At 33.5% G+C, this 24203-nt stretch overlaps 1 protein-coding gene across 3 annotated transcripts in view; it reads right to left on the bottom strand.

The window, feature by feature from the left end:
* The window catches only part of SCAF11 (SR-related CTD associated factor 11), a 71874-nt gene that overhangs the window by 20343 nt on the left and 27328 nt on the right, over positions 1 to 24203 (bottom strand). For 2 of the 3 annotated variants that reach the window (XM_058743033.1, XM_058743034.1), the window contains exons 3-7: positions 23443 to 23524; positions 19770 to 19927; positions 9477 to 9554; positions 6041 to 6141; positions 3892 to 3953 (exon numbers count right to left, since the gene is read on the bottom strand). In XM_058743033.1, the coding sequence (XP_058599016.1) occupies positions 3892 to 3953; positions 6041 to 6141; positions 9477 to 9554; positions 19770 to 19927; positions 23443 to 23503 (460 nt within the window). In that variant the 5' untranslated portion in view covers positions 23504 to 23524. The remainder of the gene's footprint in view (positions 1 to 3891; positions 3954 to 6040; positions 6142 to 9476; positions 9555 to 19769; positions 19928 to 23442; positions 23525 to 24203) is intronic. The other variant, XM_058743035.1, reaches the window with a different exon arrangement.

Here is a 24203-nt window from a genome sequence, read left to right as displayed (position 1 = left end):
TGTATGAGAATCAATTTTTGAGCTCTTACATGTTTGAGAATGTATTTATTCTACCCTAACACTTGAATGACAGTTTAACAAGGTTTAGAATGTCCTTGGTTAGTAATTATTTTCCCCCAAATTTTCAAGGCATTGCTCTAGTGCTCCATCCATTGTTGATAACATTCTTTTATATATGGTCTGTTCTCTCTCCAGAACCTCTTAGGAAATTGTGTCTGCAGTGTTCTGGAATTTTATGAAACATGTCATTTCTTTCCTAATTTACCAGGTGTTAGGTTAAGTCTTTATCTGGATACTCACACCCTACTATTCTGAGAAGTTTCCTTTGTAGTAACTTTTCTTGATAACTTTCTGCCTTTTGGACTTTTTCCTTTTTGAAATTTTATTATTCAGTACTGAACTTCACAGACTAATATGTTGTCTGGTTAACTTTTCATCCCACTTTCTGAGATTTCTCAGCTTATCATCTATCCCTGAATTTTTAAAATTTCTACTATATTTTTCATTTCCAAAAGTTTTCTTTCTTTAGTCTTTCCTGTTTCAGTGAGGAAGTATCCCTTCTCTTATCTCTGAGCATATTAATTTTTAAGTTGTTCCCTATTTCCCAGCACTTGGTTTGTTTTATCAGGTTCCTTTTATTTATCTCTGTTTTGACCTCTGTTATATTGGAGGTTTCCCTCAAATACCTGGTGATCCTTAATTTGTGGGACACTAAAATACTGATTGAAAATGGTGAGGACCGGTGGTCAGAGCCTTTCAACTAATGGGTTTCACTGTAGGATGATCAAGCAAAGATCTGGTTTTTTCATTTATAGACTCCCAAATATCAATATCTCAGGTCTTTTCTCTTAGGCAAGACAATAACCCAGAAGATGTCTCCTATCTCCCACTTTGGAAATACACAAGACTGCTAGTGCTTTGGGAAAAGACCATGGGTAGAGAACTAGAGGCCTTAACATTTGCCTTGATTTCCCTCTCTTTAGGGTTATTTCCTCTATCCTCATTTGTGCCAGAGTTTAATCTGGTTTAATCATTCCTTCTAGAGAGTTAAGCCTCCAGTCTTTGCCTGGGTGTAGACTCCTCCCCCTACCCTGTTCAACCAAGAATCTGCAGGATAAAGTCCTTTAAAACATTTTTACCAATTCTGTTTTTTGGCACCACCCTTATCTCTGCCTTCAAAGATAATGGAGACCTTCAGATTCAAGACAGTCTAAGGATCTGTGGTATGTGAACTGATTTCTTCTGAACTCCACTCTCCGCATGAAAAGTTTAGGTTTCAGCTTTCTGCTAAGACAATTTTTTTTTTAAGTGAACTCCACGCACAACGTGGGGCTTGAACTCACAACTCAAGAGTTGCATGCTCTACTAACTAGGCCAGCTAGGAGCCCCATCTGCTAAGACAATTTACCATTCACCTCACACAATCACTTTCAAGACTTGTGAACATCTTTTATCTGCTGTCTCTTCTCTCCAGTTCTTTGTCTTGTGGCTTTAAATTTTTCATTCCTTTGTTCTCAATTTGGTAGGGTTTTGGGAAGGATGAGAGAATTAAACAGGTGCTATGCTTATCAATCTGGTATGCTTAGTTGGAAGCTTGTCTTGTTTGAATTCAGCATATCCTAAAACATGTTTCATGAAATACTAATCCCAAAAGATGTTTCATGAAAACATCTTTTTCTACGATAGAAACTAGTATAAAAAAGGTTCTTAGCTTACAGCCCAGTACTTGGCAGGGACCCAATTACAATTTGATTAATTGATTCCAAAGTTAATAAAGCAATAATTAAATGGATTTAGCATATACTTAAAGGAGTACTCCATTAAGAAATGCCTGAAAAGGGTATACTTTTTATAAACTACATCAATTATAAAATATTAGCCCAAACCAAAGATTAATGTTCATTCTAAGAACAAAGTAGATGAAAGAGTTCAAAATTTAAAAAATATGACAACTCAGTTATCTAGCATTAGTAAAGAATGAAAAGTGACATTTCCTTAACAAATCTGCCAAAAGGTAGGTTAGCTGACCTTCCTCAGTATCTTCAGTGAGGCAACACTATGTTCCTTAAATGAAAAAACTAAATTAAACAGTTTACATAATTTTCCTAGAGTCACAGATGATTTAATGGAAAAGCCAGTACAAAACCCAAGAGGCCCAACTTCCAATAAAATTCTCTACGAGGCCTGCTAGACTTTTACTAATGTTATACTAATAATTTATAATCCAGATAAAAAAATTTCATAGCCTCTTATGCTCTATTCATTAGTTTGAGTAGTATATAAAATAAAGATAAATAACTTCAGGCATAAATTCACATTCCTGCTTCTAAAATTAAGCAGTCCCAGGTAAAGGGACAGGGTTTTCTCAAGTTTTTTTATAAAAAGAAATTTAAAGTACCCTTAAGACACAATGGCTCCTGTTCAGTGTAACTGGGTAAACAAAGACGTATTTAATTTGTATAACTTGCCATTAACTCTACCTTCACATTAACTTAATCTCTTAGTCCTGTAAAACATTTCCTCATAATTAACTGTGTATCAGTACTTCTGTAGTACCTACTCATAAACTACAATGAAGATTTCTGACTATCCTAAATCAAACAAATAATTCAGGCATCTTAAGTAGGCACAGCACTAGGTTAGAGGCCTTGGACAGTGTTAGATCTTCTGGCAGAAAGAGTCTTCTCCCTAAAAATAAGTCCAGGCAGAAGATATATGCTACAGGAAATTACAATAGTCTTAAAATTAAGACTACTATAGTGAAAGCATGCAACATTATAGCGAGAAAATCTATAACATCATTTAATCTTCCTCAGCAGTAAATTTTATATCAGTTCCTAGAGTTACTGAGCAAAGACTATCCATAAAAAAGGATGCTAATATATATAGCAATGACAGAAAAACAAAGTTTTGATATCTAAGGTTTTTAACAAAAGAAAAATGTTATCTGACCATGGAAGTCCTTGTAGTGCAATTCATGTTAATAGTAAATTCAGAGGCGGGAAATGTGAGGATCTATAAACCTGAGAGGTCATGTTAATTCCAACCAGAAAAAGTAACAACATCCAAACTTCATAAATGTATAAAAAATGAGTTGATTATCATTTAAGAACAATGAATTCATTACTTCTATCTATGAATAAAAATTCACTGTACCCTAACCTGCAAAATAAATGCTCACCACTTGTTTACAAACAGCTCAGTAAGTTGTTCTTCTGAACAGCCTCAGTACTGAGGAAGAGTCACAAAGCACTACCATACCATTTTTCTCAGGCCCTATTGCAAAGCTTTCCTGTATGAGAGAACCAGGTACTACACAAGAACAAAAGACAGTAACATTTAACTGCTCCTGTAGATAAATATGTAAGAGGTGCTTTGTTTCCAAACAAAGTTTCAAATTAGAAGTGTAGCTAGAGGCCAAACCACAACTTCTGGAAACTGTGAACTACTCACTGTCACAGACCTCCCAGCAACTGTAAGGCTGCTACTTACAGTTTCTGGCCGGCAAGGTATTTTATCTCATCTCCCCTAAGGACTTCTGCACTAATGACTGGGGTAAGACCATGTGCACACTGCTAACCACCAACTAATTAGAAGACACTCTTCTCTTCCTTTTCTAACACAAACACACATACACATGCGTACACACATGTACTCAATCACAATCTCTTCCCTCCCTCCAAGCACAGCATAAAAAGGGTTGGGACAGAGAACAGCAAAAACCACTCCAGGAAGAAAACAGTTTACATAGGACTGACACAATGTACAGAGCTCAGTGGGTTCTAGGGATGACTATTTTCCAAACCAAAAGTAAGAACTTTAACACAAGTATTAAAGTAAGAAACAAAAAAAGGTAGGAAATACAAATTAAAAAAAAAAAAAGTCACTTACTGTGTGTCATCTTCAAATCATAAAGTTTTGCACATAACAGATCTTCTTTTATAACTTTTCTCCTGCAAACATCAATAAAGAGGTGAAATAACTAAAAGAAAATTGTCACTCCGCTCATTTATTTACAATTCACCGTCAACCAAAATGAAATTATGCACGAGGTTTTAAATTCTAGCAAAGAAAGCATGGCTAGAGGCCACTCCCACTCCTATGACTTACAATGGAGGTTCATTACCAAGAAACAAAAAACCATCACAATCTCTTCCCCTGGAACTGTTAGAAAGTATCGGGAAGGGGGGTGGGGGGGGGGGGGTGTCAGGGTTTTTTACTGCTTCAGAAGGGAGAGGCAACAATGAATGGATATCTAAGTGCTGTAAAGACTAGGTTACATCCAGGAAATATAAGACTGAATGAGATGCTGAAAACATCCACAGAGTCCAAAATGAATGTACTATATTCAACAGTTGATAGACTTTCCACCTTGGGAGGAATCATGAAGGGGATGACTTGGTGGATAAAAGCAAATTATTATTTCTGTATACCATCCCACTACCACAAATCTCTGAGAAAAAGCAGTCAAACATACGGGCTACCTCAGCTGTGTTAGACCCACGATATGACTCTGTTACAGGATGTACAGTGATGACCACTATACTCTCAGGTAGGGTAATTCAGAGAAAGCACAAAAATGCATGTCTGTGACAGTCATAGCTAGTGATAATGTATCAAGAATGAAGCTGCAGAAGTTCTTCAGTGTGCCTGAGGAAAGTGTGCTACTATCTTCTATTTAAAAATAAATGCAAAACCCAAAAACTGACTCATACAGTTAAAAGAAAATCTTAATAAAATTTCTGTAATGCAGTTACTAACTTGGATTTATGGTTGGGCTCTCGGAATGGGTGTCCCATAAATCCCTTAAAATCATATACAAACGTATGTTTTATGACATGTTTTTCTGGTAGAAGGTGTCTATAGCCTTCTTTAGATTCTCAAAGAAGTCCATAACTTCCAAAAAGAGCTGAAGAGTTGCAGGATTATAGATTGTGGCATGATTTAATAAACCTTAAGAATTACTGTCAACTGTTTTAGTAACTAAATATACTCTGTTAAAAAATTAATATTCTGATTAAATGTACTAATGAATCAGATTTAGTTATGTATTTTACAATATATATTTCTTAAGAATACAATTTTGGACAGCTCTGAATATATGTCAGATCAAAATGGGCTTAAATTTTAAATGTATTAGAACAATTTAAGTATTAATAATAAATTTCCAGTAAACTATTAACTCAATTTACTTCAAAAAATATGTTAAATACCTATTAAACTCAAGTACTAATAAGCACTATATTTCTAGGCAATTATGTTTTAAAAAACAGTACTTGAAGAAATAAATCCAAACATGTTAAAACATTTTTTAAAACACAAATGGTTGTTATGGTAGGTACCAAGTGCCTGCTACACTTGCTACAATACAAAGAAGTAAAATCAAAAAGATAATAAGCAGCTTCAATTGTAACTGTCTCATGAAGAATATGTGCTATATTATTAGTTACTTCCTACTTTTTGTCCATAAATACTAGAGCAATGCTACTCAAAATGTGCGGTCAGTGCAACAGTGCTTATTCATTCCTGGTTTGTCATATACAAAAAATGAGTAAGCTTTAATTTACACTGCTATGACATTTTTATTTCACAAAAATATCTGAACAGATTACAGAAAAAAACTAAAACAAAACAATTCATCAAAGATACAATTCAAATTCTACTCTCAAGATTTCAACTAGTCTTTTTTAAAATTACCAAGTGTGTGCTTTAAAAGAAGTAATTAAATACATTTAAACTCCACATTGTTAAAAAAAAAAACGCACTTTTTTTTCTTAATTTTATTTATTTTTTTTAGAGAGAGAGAAAGTGCAAGTGGGGGAGAGGGACAAAGGGAGAGGGAGAGAGAGAGATCTCAAGGAGGCTCCATACTCAGCATGGAGCCCGACGAGGGGCTCAATCCCATGATCCTGGGATCATGAGCCAAAATCAAGAGTGGGACGCTCAACCAACTGAGCCACCCAGGCGCCCCAGCACTTTTCTTATTAGCTATCTTCTGGTTCTACACATTTGGACTCCACTTCTACAGTTCATCACTAACCTCATACAGCTTTTAGAATTTTCACGATAGAAGAGCGGTTTCTTAAAAGAGCTTTCATTTTTCTTGTCTTTAGTTTCTCTCAACTGTCTTTTTACTTGAACCTAGAAGAAAAGCAAAATCATGTATTTAGAGTTGATAATCCAGTATCACAAATGATCACATACCAATTCTCCTTTGAAAGGATAAAAAAATTAAAGAAACAAAATTGTCTGAATGAAAAGGTAGCCCAAACACACATGCTAATTCATTCACAAGCATGCTAAACCATAAGGCTAGTAGTAAGTGTGCTAAGCTCTGGGGAAACAAAATAGTGAGAGGCATGTAAACAGATAAAGTGCTCATGAGCGCAGATCTATTTATACATGTAGGACTAAGAAATTAACTCTATTTGAGGATAACAGAGAAGACTTAAATGAGTAGGTAATTTATGAGTTGGTCTTAACGAGTAGGAATTTATCTAAGGAAAAAATATTCTGAATGGAAGAACAGTGAGAAGCCAATACAGACAGGGAAGAAAATATCAGCAGGATATGAAGTAGATGTAATATATTAGGACCACACTGTAAAGACCCTCAAATAAGAAAACAATTCCATGGGAACCAGGAAATAAATGGAGTTATTAAAGCAAGTGAATAAGATGATCAAACTTGATTTTTAGGATAAGCTTTGCCAGTGATGTGGAGAATGAACCAGTTAAGGAGAGACAATAAAGGCCAGGAAACCAGAAGAAAGTTCTTATAATTGTGTACATCTATACTGTCTGAGACAACAGTTGTTAGCCACATGTGGCTACTGAGCCCTGAAATGTGGCTTGTTTGAATTGAAATTGTACCTTAAGTGTAAAATATACACTGGATTTCAAAGACATAGAACAACAAAAATAGGTAAAATCTCTCAATAATAATCCTTTGAAAATACTATATGTACTCATACTACATTAGATATGTTAAATAAAATATATCGTAAAATTATTTTTTACCTGTTACCTTTCTACTCTTTTAAATTAAAGTGGCTACTAAAAATTTTACAGAGTGGCTTGTAGTATATTTCTATTGGCAGAACAAGTATGGATGACAGCATGAGAGCCTACAAAGAAGTAACAAAAGAGGAATAAAGAAGAAACAAATTTAAGATAGTATGCAGAAGGACTAGGCAAAGATGATGGAGAGAGAAAAAAATGGAAAACTCCCAGATGAGTTCTGGATTCTAAATAGAGATGACCACAAGTAGTTGAAAACATAAATCTGGTTCTAAGGAAAGAGGTCTCGGCTAGTGATAGAATTTTAGAAGCCATACAAATATAGGTAAGAGTTTAAAGCTACTGGAGTACTCAAGAAGTCTTAAAAAGTATCCCTAGAAAATTGAAAGGCATTTAAAATTTAAGAAATTATTTCTAAAAAGGCAGAGAGATAGGAAAGAAGATTGTGAAAGGTCAGATAAGTAAAACAAGCAAGCATACATACAAACATTCATAAAAGGATATCCTATAAACCAAAGAAAATAAAGGGCAGTCAAGAGCACCACATGCAGAAAACAAAAAATTATTTTGAACCTTAGTGAGGATAGATTTAGGAAAATAAAACAATAGGGGTGAATGTTCAATGGGAGTTAAAAAGCAATTGTGAAGAGGGAGCCAAGTACAGATATCTCCTTCAAGTTTAGTTGGAAAGGGATAAAGATAATAAAGTGAAGATTCAGAAGTAAAGGTCAAAGGAAAACATTTAAGAGTATGTAGGTAATATCATGCCATAAGAAATATTTTTTTAAGTCTAACCAAATTAGGCTAACACTACACCAAACTTCTAATTTAAGTAAAATATAAACCATATTAAATAAAACATAAATTTCTATTCTGAGCAACAAAACAGTATTTCACATGAAGCAGCAAAACAAAATTTTATAGGAAAATATCTTTGGAAGTTAGTTCATGCCAATACATATTCAGCAACATAATATACATAGTCTGGAAAAATAGAGAATCTGTCTTTCAGAGAAGCCATGCTTTAAATTTGATCATAATATTACACATGTATACAATGTTGTATCTTTTCTCTAAGACATACGAATTTATATAATTTAATAGAATTAAATAGAATTAATAGAATTACAACAAGCAAAATCATTTTTTACATATGTCGTCTTATTTGAATTGCAGTCTCATTTGTTCCTTATGTCAATGAGACACATCTGGTAAGAATATACCAAAACAAATTATAAATACCTACACTGAGGTATTTATGTGCTTAAATAGCTGTATGTTGCTTCCAAGCTATTACGGACTTATAGTGCTATTTGAGAACAGCTTTTTCCCCCATCAACAACATCACATTTATATATAGTAAGAATTCTTCTCCTTCTCCCCTTCTCCTTCTTCTTTTTTTTTTTTTTTAAAGTAAACTGTACCCACAACGTGGGGCCTGAACTCACAACCCAGAAATGGAGTCGCATGCTGTACTGACTGAACCAGCCAGATACTCCCAAGAATTCTTAATTCTTAAAGTAATTTCAGCTATACACCATTCCTGACTTGTTAGTGATACCTCAAGAAATCTTTTTCTCATACAGTTTAACTACTCACTCTCCTTTTCTTTTCACCTTTTACTCACTGACTCAGGAATATGTTCCTATTTCTTTTTTCTTCTTTTATTTATAAGCCAAAAATAAATCTAAATACAAATCATAATCATGGTTCATAATCATAAATAACATCAACAAGGTATGTATATGTGAATTTTATGAAAGTGATTAGGATTAAGCATTACAATAAAATTGTACTTCATAAAAGAATAAAGTCATCTGCCCACGCCAACCTGGAAACTATGAGAAGTCTCTCAGGATCCCTACAAACCCCCTTATCTTTCTCTAATCACTCACTTTCCTTCAAGCAGCAGCATTTAAAAGCAAACACACCATTTTATTTTTAGTTTTATTGGCTTACTCTTCCAAACATTTTAATGTTTTTCATGAAAAACAATTTGTGGGTATTTTGAATTTAAGTTTTTGTGTGCTTGGTTTTTGAATCTAATATTCCATTTCAAACCCCTTTTCAATGAAAAAAGTATTCAAAGCACAATCCAATTAATCAGTAAATGTTTCTGACATACAAAAGTCCTCACACTAAAAACATTCTAGAAACTTAAATATCTTGCAATTAACACTAAATGTGAAACTTCTTTTAAACCATCTAAAATTGTGGAAAATCATAAGGTGACCACCATGGATTTGACCTCCTTAAGGAGGACAAAGAAAAAAAAGGTTCAGAATTTTTGTCCTTGTAGTAAAGCCTAGGCTTTACATGCTGAAGAGAAATAATAATCACAGATTAAACCTAAAGTTGAACAATTCATAAATATACTCAAACTGAAAATCTATTAAAGCAAAATCATCTCAACTAAGTTTATACGGTTCATGTTGCAAAGTAAAATATAAGCTTTACCTTAACACAACCTTCCAATGCACTCAATTTAAACACTGCTTGAAATGGTTTTCGATCAACAGGACATGAAGCCAGTACCTGAAAAATGATTAACAAATTATAACTTTATAAACATTTCTTAGATCAACATTAAACTACAACACATTAAGCTTTCCACTAGAAAAGGAAATAGAAAAATAATTTCTTCTTCTTTCAAAGATAAAGATAAAATACTTTCCACTTGTATCATGTCACAGAGTAATAAATACCTTAAACTTGTTCAATTCATTCAAATGTTTACTGTGCTCCTACTCTACGCTAGGTTAAGTGCAATACAAAGATCAACAAGAGAGATAAAATCTCTGTTATCAAGAGAATACCTACAAAGACCTGCTTGCCCAGTTGAGAACTACTGGCAATTTGAAAGGAGAACTAGACTGAAATCAACAGCTCTGCTATCTAAAGAAAGTACTTGGGCAATTCTAAGTCAGAGGTAGAAGGAATGCCTTGGGCAGGTCCCTTACAGATTTTAATTTTTTATGACTTAATTAATTTCTCTCCAAATCAATTATTTTGAATAGACAGTTGCACCAGCAAGTCATTCCTTATACTATCCTTTAGGAGATATCCAATGCATATACACATATATGGTGTACCTTCTTAATATACAGCTAAACCGAATTTTGTTTTTCTCTTAATTATGTACCTTACATTGGTTTATATTACTATTTCTGAGTGGCCCCATTCTTAATAGCACGATATGCTGTAACAGTTTCAATTTACATTTCCTTTTTTATAAGATTGAGCGTATTTTCCTATTTTTAAGGGCTTTTCAAAATTCCTTTTCTTTAAATTGTTTATTCACGCCCTTTGCCTAACCTTGTTTTTAGGTTGCTGGTCTTTTTCAAATAGAAATGTAGGCATTCTTTATAGATTAAGGAAAATTGTCTTTTGATCACTCTGATTCTAAATGAACTTTATTTTGATAAAAATAGTATTTTCCTGTACTTTCAAAATTAATGTGTATCAACTATTAAGTGTTTCTCTGTTAATACTATTTAAATATTTGTATAGGTTTATATTATTTAAATAATTTAAGGGCCATCTGGCTGGCTCAGTCAGTAGAACATGCAACTTTTGATCTTAGGCTCATAAGTTTGAGCCCCACATTGGGTGTAAAGATTACCTTAAATATAAAAAAAAATCTTATTTAAATAATTTAAAATGGAGTATATTGTCCACTAGGGCAGGAGGGAAGATTCTCTACAATATGAAAATACCAAAAGGTGACATTACTACACACGATTACAAAAGTAAAACAGGATTTTAACAATGTAATTAGCAATACTCTAAAAGACCACAAGATAGTAATGGAATTTTGACAAATTATCTTATGTTCCCCAGTGAAAAATGTTGTGATTTTTGCCTTTCTGGACCTTGGAAGATATCAAGATATGCTTATACAAGTTCAGATAGATCAGACAAATGTCGCCTCTAGTCATAGAATACATTTTCACAAAGTCTGTGAATCACTTTGAGAGCAGCCAAAATATAAATTGAGTTACTTTACTACTGTGCTAAGAAGTAATTTTTCTTTCCTGTTAAGTAAGTAGGCCTTGAAAAAATGCTTTACCACATCTGAATTAGGAAATGTGACCTTACTATATTAAATCGGTTCAGACTGGTAGAAGCCAGCTCAGCTTAGTTCCAAGTACTATGGATTTAGGATGCTATTACTTTCCCTACAGAAAACAACCATAAGAAGCTTTGCAACAAGTAGTGACATAAAGCTGTCCATATCTTTTTTAAAACTGCACTGCAAATAGCAATTCTAGTTCAAAGAATTTGACAATGTGAATGTTTACATTAGCATTTACTATATGAAATTTCTTAAACTAGAAGTTGTATTAATATGTTTATAATTAAAAAGAATATTTAAAAGTAAAACCTTTCACATACTTCTTATAAATAACCAAAGTTTCAGAGTATACTTATTTCTATTTCAAAGGTAAATTTAGATAAACATTCATAAAAAGATAAAACAATGCTTCCTTCATGTTTTTTTGCTTCCTTCAATGTTTAAAAAAAAAAAAAAAAACTTAAGAAAGATGTACAGAAGCTCTGGATTGCTGTCTACTTTCAAATCTTGCCCTAATGTATAACCTTAAGCAAGTTACACAGACTCTGTGTATCTCGGTTACCTCATTTGTGAAAATGGGGATAACAGAACTTATCTCTGAAGTTCTTAAGGGAATCAACGGAATTACTTTAGAAGTGTATGGCATACATTAAGCATTGGGTAAAGTCTTCTAAATATCAACTAACTTCACTGAACAACAACAAAAGATTGGTTTATTAACAAAAATGATAATACAATATGATGTATTATTATACATGCATGTGAGAGACAGGAGTTCTTAATGATTTTCTGTTGGGTTTGCAAAGTTCATGGCATACATGGAAATTAAAATGTTTCATTTTACTATATCTATTTCAATTTGTAACACTAAGATCTAAAGAAAGCCACTGTGTTCAAGAAATTTACTCTATATCAGATGCACCCAATCGTTCAAAAACTCTGAAATTGCATAACCTTATTTTCTTATTAAATTTTCTCGGATGACATCAGTAAGTGGCACTCTTGCCTTTAGTGTTCAAACTAAGAGTTTCAACCTGAGCCATTCCATTTTGATCTGTTTCAAATAATGGGGTTCTGAGTAGATTTTGTTTTTGTTCTTTTTTTCCTTACGCATAACTGCCACAGATTTGTTTCAGGTTTCATCTGAAGAAAGGATTCTACTGCTATTACAAAATGAAAGAAAACAGAAAAAAGTAGTTGGAAAACCACTGATATATATTATCACAATCTGTATATACTTAAAGTTTCTAAATCTAGTTGCTACTAGAAAATAAGTAAATAGGTTTTCTTTGGCTCAGGCTCGGCCATCGGAAAAAATGCTGAAAACCAAGTTATCCTCCTCAGTTAAGGAAAGCACATGTCAGAAAACAAGCTACCTATAGTAGACAAAGTACATTTACAATGGCTGTTGAGAAATGATGGTATACCTTTCTGACCTTAGAAGAGTTTAACAAAACATTTCAGAGGGGAAACAGAAAAGAAATTCAGTTATCCTCAAGTCTTCATTGAATACTTCAATAAATTAAGACTAAAGAAGAATGAAAAAGAAATCAAAACATATTTTTAAAAATTAAGAGGATCTTTAATTTTTTTGTTAATGTATACTATAACAAAAGTACAAGGCTACCTTAACATGGCAAAGTTCAAAGACACCATCATTGGCAGGTATTAATAAAATTACACATTAATTTTTGTAAATTTTTGTTAATTTTTGCAAATAAAATTTACAAACAGGTTTTTGAAAATGGTTTATACCGTCTTACTTCTAAGGCAGTCCCAAGGGTATTTCACGCTTATAATCCAGCAGATACCAATTCAGAAAATGTCAGATATTTTACTTAGTTTTCATAGTTTGTTACTAACATAACTAATTTTGTTTTTAAGTTGTAGGTTTTTAAAAATACACATTTAAACTAAAGTAGAAAATTTTGAATATACTTAATTGTGCTTAAAAAATGTGATTTTAGTTTTGAAGAAAATTATCCCAAATTTTGTTTTCCTTATATACAACCAAAATAAAAACCCCATATTGTTCGCCACTTTTATTCCTCATATACGATCAAAATTAGTCTTCAATTAATCACCTATTTAAACCAATATGACTCTCATTTCAATACTTTGTAAGTATCTAATTTAGTTTCATAAAGTAATTCAATCACCATTCAATTTTGTGATACAGCTACAAAATTAATAGAATATGATCACTGCTTTACACCGTAATATGTATTAAAAAACAGAGCATACATTTTGTTGTGAATGCTCTGTACTAAGGCTGTATCAGTTAAGTAGGCAATTTTGCTAGGAAAAAAAATCTTCCTAATGATTTCAGTAAAACATACCCTAGTATTCTGAAGCGTTGTAAATTCCCAGCTCAGACAAACCCATATTTAAATGTAAGAACAGGAAACCTTCCTTATTTGGAATTCAGGATTCTTGATTTCTAATATTTCTTGCTTCCTGTTGCTGCTCTATCCTCAATCACAAAGGCTGCCTACAGATAGCCCCTCCTAGAGAGAGAGAAGCAAGTGTTAAAGATAAGTGCTTAAGGACTAAATCTCAGTACCTATGCTTATTAAGTAGGTTTGTCTGTTCATGGGAATCTCTAGAAAATCTATCTTTCCTTCTAACAAATAGAGCATGTTATATAAAACTACAGTTCAAAAGCAAATAAAGATGATTTAGGAATGCATAATATTAGAGGCTTATTTTAAATCTGTTTACAAGAACTTATTTTTCTTATTGATGGTGCCAATATACCTAGCCTGGACCTCCAAAGAAAATGCTCACCTGTAGTCAGACTACATGTTCCCTATCACAATTAACCACTTCTTTCAATACATCCTTGTAAATCCATAATTAGTAAAACTGTAGGGTTTTTTTTAACAACTCTCAGAAATGTATTCCTAAAGGACAAATGACTGTCAGTGACAAAAATTAACACCAAGAAAGCATTTTATCTAACTACTCAAAAGGAACCCCTTCATAAGACACAACAGTTGGGTAAGAAAAACTTTTAATTCTAACTTCTTTTTACATGTAATAGTTAATACTTTCTTTTTCTAGAAAAATAAAACAGAAAATTCCATAAACTACCCGTATAAATCATTTTCAAATTCTAACATTTAAAGCTAGGCTATACAAAAATACACATTAATTTACCCAACTGGTAAAAACAGTATTAAATGAAAATGTATTACATTTATGCTTTAGATAATGAGTGTTCACTTTAGATAATGAGTGTTCACATTAAAAAATGTGTTGAAATGTAAAAAATAGTCTTTGCTCTATCAAAGGTTTTTACCAAAGGATTAATCCACAAGGTGAAAACCATAGGGGATTTGGAATAATTAGTCACAAATCCAAGTTCTGGAGGGCTCAGAACTAGCAACCTCTCTTATCCACTTTAAGTATGAAGGTAGACAGTCCTGAATCACCAATTGCACAAGTTGTAATAATTGAATGAAATGACGTATTTGACAATGCTTTACAAATTTTAAAAGATAAGGACTAACAGTATTCTTCCACAGATATTTAAAATCTTGTTCACAGAGAACTACATAACATAGGTTTAGGAATAGAGAAAAATTAAAATTCCAGGAGAAACTGAAGAAATCCAGACAATTAAAGCTTTGCTGATTATGTTATTTAAAAGTATTCTAATTACCACAATGTGTAAATTTCTCCTCACTGCATAAAAGAACATCTGTATATAAAACACATCAGTAGTCAGGATATAAGTCAACTAACTGTTCATATTCTGATTTTTTGGTATGTATTATTAATTCAAAAATATATTCCTCACCCGACTGCATTGAATACTGTCGTCTGACTTCTTCAAGAACTGCACTCATCGCAGTTAAGACTCTCTTCATTTCTAGCCTCACAAAAGAAAACATACCTTTGCCAGTTGTCCAATTTTGGTTTCATTAACCTTACTTTCTCAAACTGAAGCTGTCAGCATTTGATATGAAATGCAGGACTGGGATAAATAAGTTGAACAAGGATAATTTGCTTATAGCAGGAAAGTTAATCACATTAAAAAAATATTTACAAGGTAAGGGAAATATTTTATATTACTTTACAGATAAAAAAAAAACAAAACCCAGTGGGTAATCAGAACCTCCTAATCATATATATTGTGTGTCCCTATGAACAGGATAATAATAACTCTTAAATACTTCAAACATGAAATGCTTCCAAGGCCTTAAACTTTAACTGTTTCAGGGCCAAAAATTTTAACTTCTCGGCAATCCGCCAAATAATAAATCCTATTTTCTCAACCAGTGTGTGTGTGGAAAAGGTATCTTACTGTCTATAGAAAATCACAGTTATGATCAGCTGTCACTACTACAGTCGTGTGTAGACTTCTTCTCTAGCCTTCACCTTTCTAATTATCTACTTTAAAATGTGCAAACTCAGAGGATCAAGGTTAAACTTATGCACAAAGTAAAAACTGTCAATGTGCTTAGACTGTACTGGTATAACACAGGTAAGATATATATAATATAAGTAAAATATAGGTAGATAATTTAGATAAAATAACTTTTTGAGTGGCTGCTTAACTTTAATGTATTGCTCTATACATATTTTATCACTTCAAAGGTCTTGTTTAGTTTCAGATTTCTCAGCTCTAATACTAATGCTTTAAACTAATAAAAATTTCAACTTCCCTCAAGTGTCAATTACTGTTTAGTTCAATATTCTATTTCTACATCATTATCATTATTATTTTACAAACCAATAGAGTTCCTTGAAATTAAACATGGTCATAGTGGACATGCTTAATTTCAACTTATTCTAGTGTCCCCAAGGGCAGGAAACTACGTTATGGGCCATGAAGGCCACCACAGGTTCCATTATCTTCAATCTTTCTGCCCTGAGTAAGGTGAACTATGTAAAATACCTACAGACTAAACTCAGTTACTTGATCACTTTAAAGTCCTTACGTGGCTTTTGTATTAAATAACCACAGAGTCAAAATTTTAGAGCATGAAAAGATTAAAGCTACATTTGACTTTGGATATAGGGTATTTTAGGAGCATGAAAAATTTCAGGAGGGTGTCTGAAATAAATACACTACACTACCTTCAGTTAATTACAGAGGAGAATTTCTTCAATGCCTAAAATACTAAGGTGAAAGTAAATAAATGAGTCCCTCTTTTTGGTTCTTGATATCCATTCTGAATCATATCTCAATGAACCTGAAGTACAAATTTCAGCTAGCTCAGCTCAATTTCTAAAAGACACATAAGCTAGGAAGATGATTCTCAATACATTTTGTACCATTTTCTTATTATGTAGATTTTTAACTATAAAACTCACTTTGATTTCTACCTTATTACTAAAAAGGAACATTGGTAAAATTTAAACAACGGATCAATTTTTAAAAATTATTTTCATTTCTGGCTATCCCTTGAAGTATTTAGCAAAAAATTAGAGTTCAGAATCCTTCCCTTGAATATCAAATAAACATTGACATGGTAATTTAATGAAAGACTATTTTAAAAAGCCTTTGTATAGGGCCTGGCTGGTTACAAGAATCTGAATACAGATATACATATCCTAATCATGAAGTCCAAAGTAAACTGCATGCATCTCCTTAAAAACAGAAGGCAGCTAAGGAAAACGAGAGGAGAGAGCTTAACAAATAATGGCCATGAAAAAAACAAAACAAAACACCAGTGAATCTGAGAACTGATTCTATTTGTCAAAGTACATATATACTTCAAAACACATCCAATTTTTATCATACCAGTAAAAGATTCAAACAGAAAATTTAATTCAAAGCCTAAGTGATTTTGTTAACCAATATTCATTTATTATTTATAATGAATAATTTATTGGATTGTGCTCTTGTTACTGCTCAATTTAATGATGGCTGCTATCCCAATTAGGGACAATGAAATAATTCAGAACATTCTCTGGTTATTCTCTGCTTCCAAGGTAAATCACTTTTGTTTAAACAATACCACAACTACCCTGCTGCCTCTCCCTACTTTTTTTTTTTTTTTTTTTGAGAGAGAGAGAGAGAGAGAGAGAGAGAGAGAGAGGGAGAGAGAGGGAGAGAGCATTTGAATAGGCTAGGGGCAGAGAGAGAGAGAGAGAGAGACAGAGAATTCAAGCAGGCTCCTCGCTGTCAACACAGAGCCTGACTCAGGGCTTCAACCCAGGAACCTCAAGATTATGACCTGAGCTGAAACCAAGAGTCGGATATGCCTACCTGACTGAACCACCCAGGCACTCCTCCCCCTACTTTCTTCTAAAAGCAATTGGCTTTGGGGCACCTGAGTGGCTCGGTCAGTTAAGCAACCAACTCTTGATTTCAGCTCAGGTCATGATCTCATGGTGCTGGTTTCGAGCCCCACATTGGGCTCCATGCTGAGCCTGGAGCCTGCTTTGGATTCTCTCTCCCTCTCTCTCTGCCTCTCCCCCATGCACATGCTCTTTCTCTCAAAATAATAAACTTTAAAAAAAGTAAAATAAAAGCAATTTCCAGGCACCTGGGTGGCTCAGTCTGATGAACGTCTGACTTCGGCTCAGGTCATGATCTCACTGTGAGTTCAAGCCCTGTGTCAGGCTCTGTGCAGACAGCTCAGAGCCTGGAGCCTGCTTTGGATTCTGTGTCTCCCTCTCTCTCTGCCCCTCCCCCACTCACACTTTGTCTCTCACAAATAAACAAACATTAAATAAATAAATAAATTAAATAAATAAATAAATAAATGCAATTTGGCTTCAGCAAAATGTTTCTATCCAAAGCAGTAACACAAAAGAAAGAAAATATTACATGTAAGAAAAGTGTTGATTGCAACACTACATGTTATCAAGTATTTTCAACTTAAAAACAAGAGTTAAAAACATAGATAAGTTTAGAACTGTCTAGTGGAGTTGAATATATGTACAGTCCACAACCTACTAGTAGTTCCACTTCTAGATATATACCCTAAAGAAAACTGGAGCGTGTACACCATGATAAACACCATGACTGTGTTAACGATGCATGTTGAGTATAAGGATAAAGAATCAGGTCTATTTGATACATTCTAATTTCACAGAGAAAAGCACATACTCAGACTATGCTGCTGAACCTTACAATTATGTGATCACTAAATACAATCTTATAAAAGCACTGAATTGAAACCTTCTACCCATCTCATAATGTTGCTTCTCTACTGGAAGCAAAATGTCTAGTTTTAAAATACTTAATCACAAAGCAAACCAAGGTACATTAAATCTTTAATTTGGTGGCAGAGAAAAATATGCATTCCTATTTCATTAGTCAATGCCCCTTACAAATACATGGAGATTTATAATTATATTAAATAATTAAATTAAACTCAATATATTTTTCCCAAAATACATTTGTACCTCTACTTAGTCCCTTCTTGCCAAGAACAGTTTAGGCTTTAACCTAATTAGAGCTGTTTCCAAGTATACTATGAATTCAACTGGTATAACAAATCTTTTTTCCTCCTTCCAGAACTAGGTCACAGAGTCAGTATACAGTTACCTTCTCCTTTCTACACTATTAATGAAAATGTAAGTAAAACACAGAACTCTGAAAACCCCAACTATGTAATAAGCAGTTAATTCCAATGTGCTTATAGGGACATCAAACAATTTGAATGTAACTACTGCTAAAAATATTTTTGAGATTCATCTCCTTATCTCATTTTTACACACTGAAAAACTACTAACTCAAAAATATAGCATGATTCCTATGACAATAAATTTTTACTTCACAATTCATAACAATGGGTTTATAATGCATCTTCAAGGTACCAGTACCATAGGCCTGAACTAAGTCAACATAATACCCTGTAAGCCTAAAATGTATTGTTTCTTAATCACTTACTATCTATCTCTGAAGAATCTCAGAAATGTCTCTAACTCAGACTCTGAAATTAGTTCACAATATATTAAAAATGGTATCAGAAAATACAGTTCTAAATTCACCTCTGCCTCTTTAAGCTATGAAATCCTGGTCAAGTTCTAGGAACACAAAATTCAAGTTCCTCATCTGTGAAATCTAAGGACACTACTTCATCTGCTCTTATTCCACAAAGCTGATATAAGAAGAAATCAAATAATCTATTTAAAAATTCTCTCAAAGGGGCCCCTAGATAACTCAGTTGGTTAAGCGTCCAACTCTTGGTTTCGGTTCAGGTCATGATCTCACAATTCGTGAGTTCGAGAGCTGCATCAGGCTTTGCACTAAGAGCACAGAGCCTGCTTGGGATTCTCTCTCCTTCTCTTCCCTCCACCCTTTCTCTAACTAAATTAAATAAACAACAACAAAATTCTCTGAAAAATATAAAGCATAAAACAGGTAGAAGGTAATATTAGTAATAAGCAGTATTATCCCAAGAGGGTCAAATACACCATGTATGAATTACTGCATTTCTACCAAAGAGAAAAAATTTAATCTATTATTCCCATAAGATTTTTTTAAAGATATGCACTTAAAATCTAATTATAAAGAACAAAAAATACGTGTAAAAAAAAAACTAGAAGAAAATATACTAACAGAATTTGAATAATACAAGGAAATTTGTCCACAGTAAGGGGAAAATACGTTACTGTGAAATAATTTATAAAAGGCATTACCAACTCTAGGTGGAATGATACCATGTTAGGGAACTAAAATACAGTAATATTTAATTTACTGCCATACTCACCTCTGCCCATTTAAGAATACAGGTCATGCAAAAGACATGATTACAGCTTTCTGGAAAACCAACTTCTTTCTCTAATAGGCAATTAAGACATATAGGACATCTGTCAGCTTCACTGTACAACAGACCAGTGGTAGCAGTATTATCTTTGTTTTCTTCACCTATAAAGTAAAGCAGTCACATATGCTTTCAAGTTCTCCAGACCAAATGACATATGTTTGTGGCAGTAACCAGAACTAGATATTCTAAGGGGCCCTCCTACTACAAAGTAATTAGATAAACATACTCCTTGAGCATAATACCTTCAACATTTACTTATTTATGCTTTTTTAATAGGGGAGTAAAAAGAATTTTTCATTAATTTTAAAATAAGTAATAGTAACATGGTGCAAAAACCTTCAAGCAAAAAAATGTTACAGTGACAAATCTCCCATTCAAATCTACTCCATCCGTCTAGTCCCACTGAATGCAACAAGTAACAACTATTAAGTTCTTCCATGTTCTTCCAAAGACCTTTTTCTTTTTTAATGCATAGACAAGCAACTCTTAAAACATGCCCTTTTAGGGGCGCCTGGGTGGCGCAGTCGGTTAAGCGTCCGACTTCAGCCAGGTCACGATCTCGCAGTCCGTGAGTTCGAGCCCCGCGTCAGGCTCTGGGCTGATGGCTCGGAGCCTGGAGCCTGTTTCCGATTCTGTGTCTCCCTCTCTCTCTGCCCCTCCCCCGTTCATGCTCTGTCTCTCTCTGTCCAAAAAATAAATAAAAAAAACGTTGAAAGGGGCGCCTGGGTGGCGCAGTCGGTTAAGCGTCCGACTTCAGCCAGGTCACGATCTCGCGGTCCGTGAGTTCGAGCCCCGCGTCAGGCTCTGGGCTGATGGCTCGGAGCCTGGAGCCTGTTTCCGATTCTGTGTCTCCCTCTCTCTCTGCCCCTCCCCGGTTCATGCTCTGTCTCTCTCTGTCCCAAAAAAAAAAAAAAAAAAAAAAAAAAAAAAAAAAACGTTGAAAAAAAAATTAAAAAAAAAAAAAAAAAAAACATGCCCTTTTAAAGCTCCTTCTTCATACAAATACTAGACCACTATACACACTAGTCTGCATTTTTCTGTTTTAACCTATTATTGATGGACATTCTCTTTGTTTTCCACCTTTGGCTATTACAAACAATGCTGTGATGAAAAACTGTCATTTCACATTTTTAACAGCATATCTACAAGATAAATTTCTAAAAAATAAATTGCTACATCAACATGTATGTACATTTGTAATTTGAATAGATACTGTCAAATTACATCCCTTACAGTTTGTACTAATCTAAATGCCCACCAGCAATTAAACCTACAAGAGTATCCATTGTTGGCTCAAAACTAAAGGAAACTCCAAGGTTCAACATAAAATGAAACAAAAATAAAGAAATGGTCAGCTAAATGCAAACAATGTACACAAAGCAAATGGAAAAATGGGGATTATCCTGGGAGCAAGTGTCCATATTAGTGTTCATATCTACAGACTAACCCTTACAACCAACCCAGATAGGGGAACTGATCCTAAGAAACTTTAATATTAAGTTAAGATCCCCAACGGGACTAAAGTAAAACATGGCTTCAGGGAAAAGCAAATACAAATCCTCTGAAGAAAAACATTCCTTATTAGGCCCTCAGAATTCTAGAGATAAAATTTATCAAATGTGAGTTCATAATCAAACAATATCAAACCTAACAAAATAAGTTGCCTTGAGTAAGAATCAGCTGAAATAAGAATTTACTTAGATTTATTTTTTATATTAATATTTTATATATTATACTTATTAAGTATAAATGTACTTAGATACCCATTGGCTTCAAATATAAGAATTTTCAAATACCACACAGAATAATCAAACACCATGGTAGACCCAGAAGGAAAGAATATTTGTGAACTGGAAGAAATTTGAGAAAAGTAAGAGACATAAAAGGGGAAAGGAGAGTGTGAAATGAGGTCAGAACAAAGTCTAACATACTAATTGAAGCCCAGAAGACAATAAAGAATATGCATAGTTAAAGCAGTAATGGCTGAGAAAGGAGAAAGTAAACAAAAAAGATCTAAAAGATGAAGGACATATAGGTATGCTACAAGAAAAATAAAAATAATCCATGCCAGAAAAAATGTAGCAAATCAGTACAACATCAAAGATAAAAAGATCTAAGAAGAAAGGGGTTGTGGGAGGGAGGATGGGCTAAATCGGTAAGGTGCACTAAGGAATCTACTCTTGAAATCATTGTTCACTATATGCTAACTAATTTGGATGTAAATTTAAAAAAATAAATAAAATTTAAAAAAAAAGATCTAAGAAGTAAAATGTGGGGTCAACAGGTGCATCCAACTCTTGATTTCAGCTCAGGTCATAATCTCACAGTTCATTAGACTGAGCCCCAAGTGCACCTGCTTGGGATTCTCTCCAGCTTTCTTGCCCCTCCTCTGGGCACATGTGCATGCTCAGTCTCAAAATAAATAAACTTTAAAAAGCCAAATGAGGAAATGGACAGATCATCTATAAGGGACTGACAATTAGGCTGAAAAGAGATTTTCTCTTTTCTTTTTTTTATAAAGAAGGAAAATAGTTTATTACTTTGGCAGGCAAAGGAGGCTGCAGCAGTCTAAGACTTCAAAAAACCTTCAAGGCTGCCCTGAGGAAGAGACTGGGGGGTTTTATAGGGAAATACAGGATCTAGCCAGCTTTAAAAGGAATTGTGTGCTGCCAGCTTCTTTCATCATGTCTTTAGGGTTCCTGTGGTATCTAAACGAGGTGTCTGTCCAATCAGATGGGAGCCCTCAAATTTGGGGCAATGACTGGGTAGAAGCCAGTGGCAAAGGCAGTGAAAGGATTCAGCTGAGGGCAGAACAAAGGAGATAGAAGTTTACTGAATACACCCCAAGGGAGCAGCAGACAGGACAGCAGAGGAGAAGCTGTCTGCCTGAAAAGAGATTTCTTGATAGCAAGAAAAGAAAACCAGAAAATGGTTAAATAATATCTTCGAAGTGCTAAGAGAAACAAATCAATCCAGAATTATATATCTATCTTTGAACAGTTTTGAAAAAAATAAAATAAATACAAAAAGTTTAAAGTTTACCACCAACATACTTTCACTAAAAGAACTTAAAAGTCTTTCTCAGGAAGAAAAAAAGACATGGAAGAAGAAATTCCCCCAAACACTATCTATATTAAAATATCAACTAATTTGTGGTGCTTGAAAAAATCAATAATGGATGACTATAACCTATAAATCAAGAGTAGAAAGATCAGAGTTAAAGTGTTCTAATTCTTCTCCTATTAACAGTTAATATTCAAATATTAATTTTAGAAGCAGAGGAAAAGATCAATGCTATTTTAAAAACCAACAAAGAAGATTTCAACATCAAAAACCAAAAAAGGTATATTGTAAGACCAGTAGGGAATAAAAATTTAAGAGGAAAAAGAAAGGGCTGAAACAAACCAAACACCTTGGCCAATCAAAAATAAGACATGGGAAGAGGAGTAAAAAATGTGTGCACTTCTTATTCAGGAAGATTATTTCAGAATTTAAGAACGATAAAAATAAGTGAAAACAAAAAACTCCTTGTATATTTTGAAATGCATACAAATGAACAGGTTAGAACCTAAGTTTTACTTTCCACACACAAGCTTTATAAAAAACAAAAGGTTACCTTCCATGTCTTCATACTCCTGATCTCCCACATTTAGGGTATATACAGTTTTCTTCTTCATTTCTCCTTGAAAAAGGGTATCCTATAGGATGAATTAAAATAGAGAATTTTTATGTTTGCCTTCTCCAAATATCAACGAAAAACAGAACCAAAAACCCAGAACTGTAAGAAATTACTTCACACATAAAAGAATACAGTACAAGCCAAGGCAATAAATTTTATGGATAATCCAGTACTCTTTTATATTCTTTGCCATCAAGCACAGTCTTTCAAGTAAAAACCTTATACAAGTATTAAGCAACAAAGACTAAATGATAAATTTTGTGGTACAGGCATAAATATAATTGGAGCTTAGGGAGAAGAGATCGATTTGAACTGGAGTTTTCACTGAAGGTAATATAGGTTATGTGTGTTGAGGAGCTTAAGGCATTTAAGGTACAACATAGTATAAAGGAATAAAATAGCATTTAACTAGGCCAATCTGACAAGAACAAGAAGAGTAAGTGCATAAAAGTATGAGAGAGAGACTGTATGTGTACTAAGGAGCAATATATGACAAGAAGTTCATCTGAAAGACTACAGTAATGGGTAAGTAAAGCGATAAGCAGAACAATGTAAATCAAGTAGGGACAGATGATCTCCAATGACTGAAAAGTTTAGATCCAGCCTTAATAGATTCCTCTGAAGAAGACTGAAAATGATAAAAGTGATGTAAATAAATAAATATTTTATAAGAATGATCTGCCAGCAAAGCATAGAAA

The sequence above is a fragment of the Neofelis nebulosa genome, chromosome 8 (genome assembly GCF_028018385.1).
Source record: "Neofelis nebulosa isolate mNeoNeb1 chromosome 8, mNeoNeb1.pri, whole genome shotgun sequence".
Lineage (NCBI taxonomy): Eukaryota > Metazoa > Chordata > Mammalia > Carnivora > Felidae > Neofelis > Neofelis nebulosa.
The sequence above is the reverse complement of the archived record's forward strand: the minus strand, read 5'-3'. Positions and strand labels throughout refer to the sequence as shown.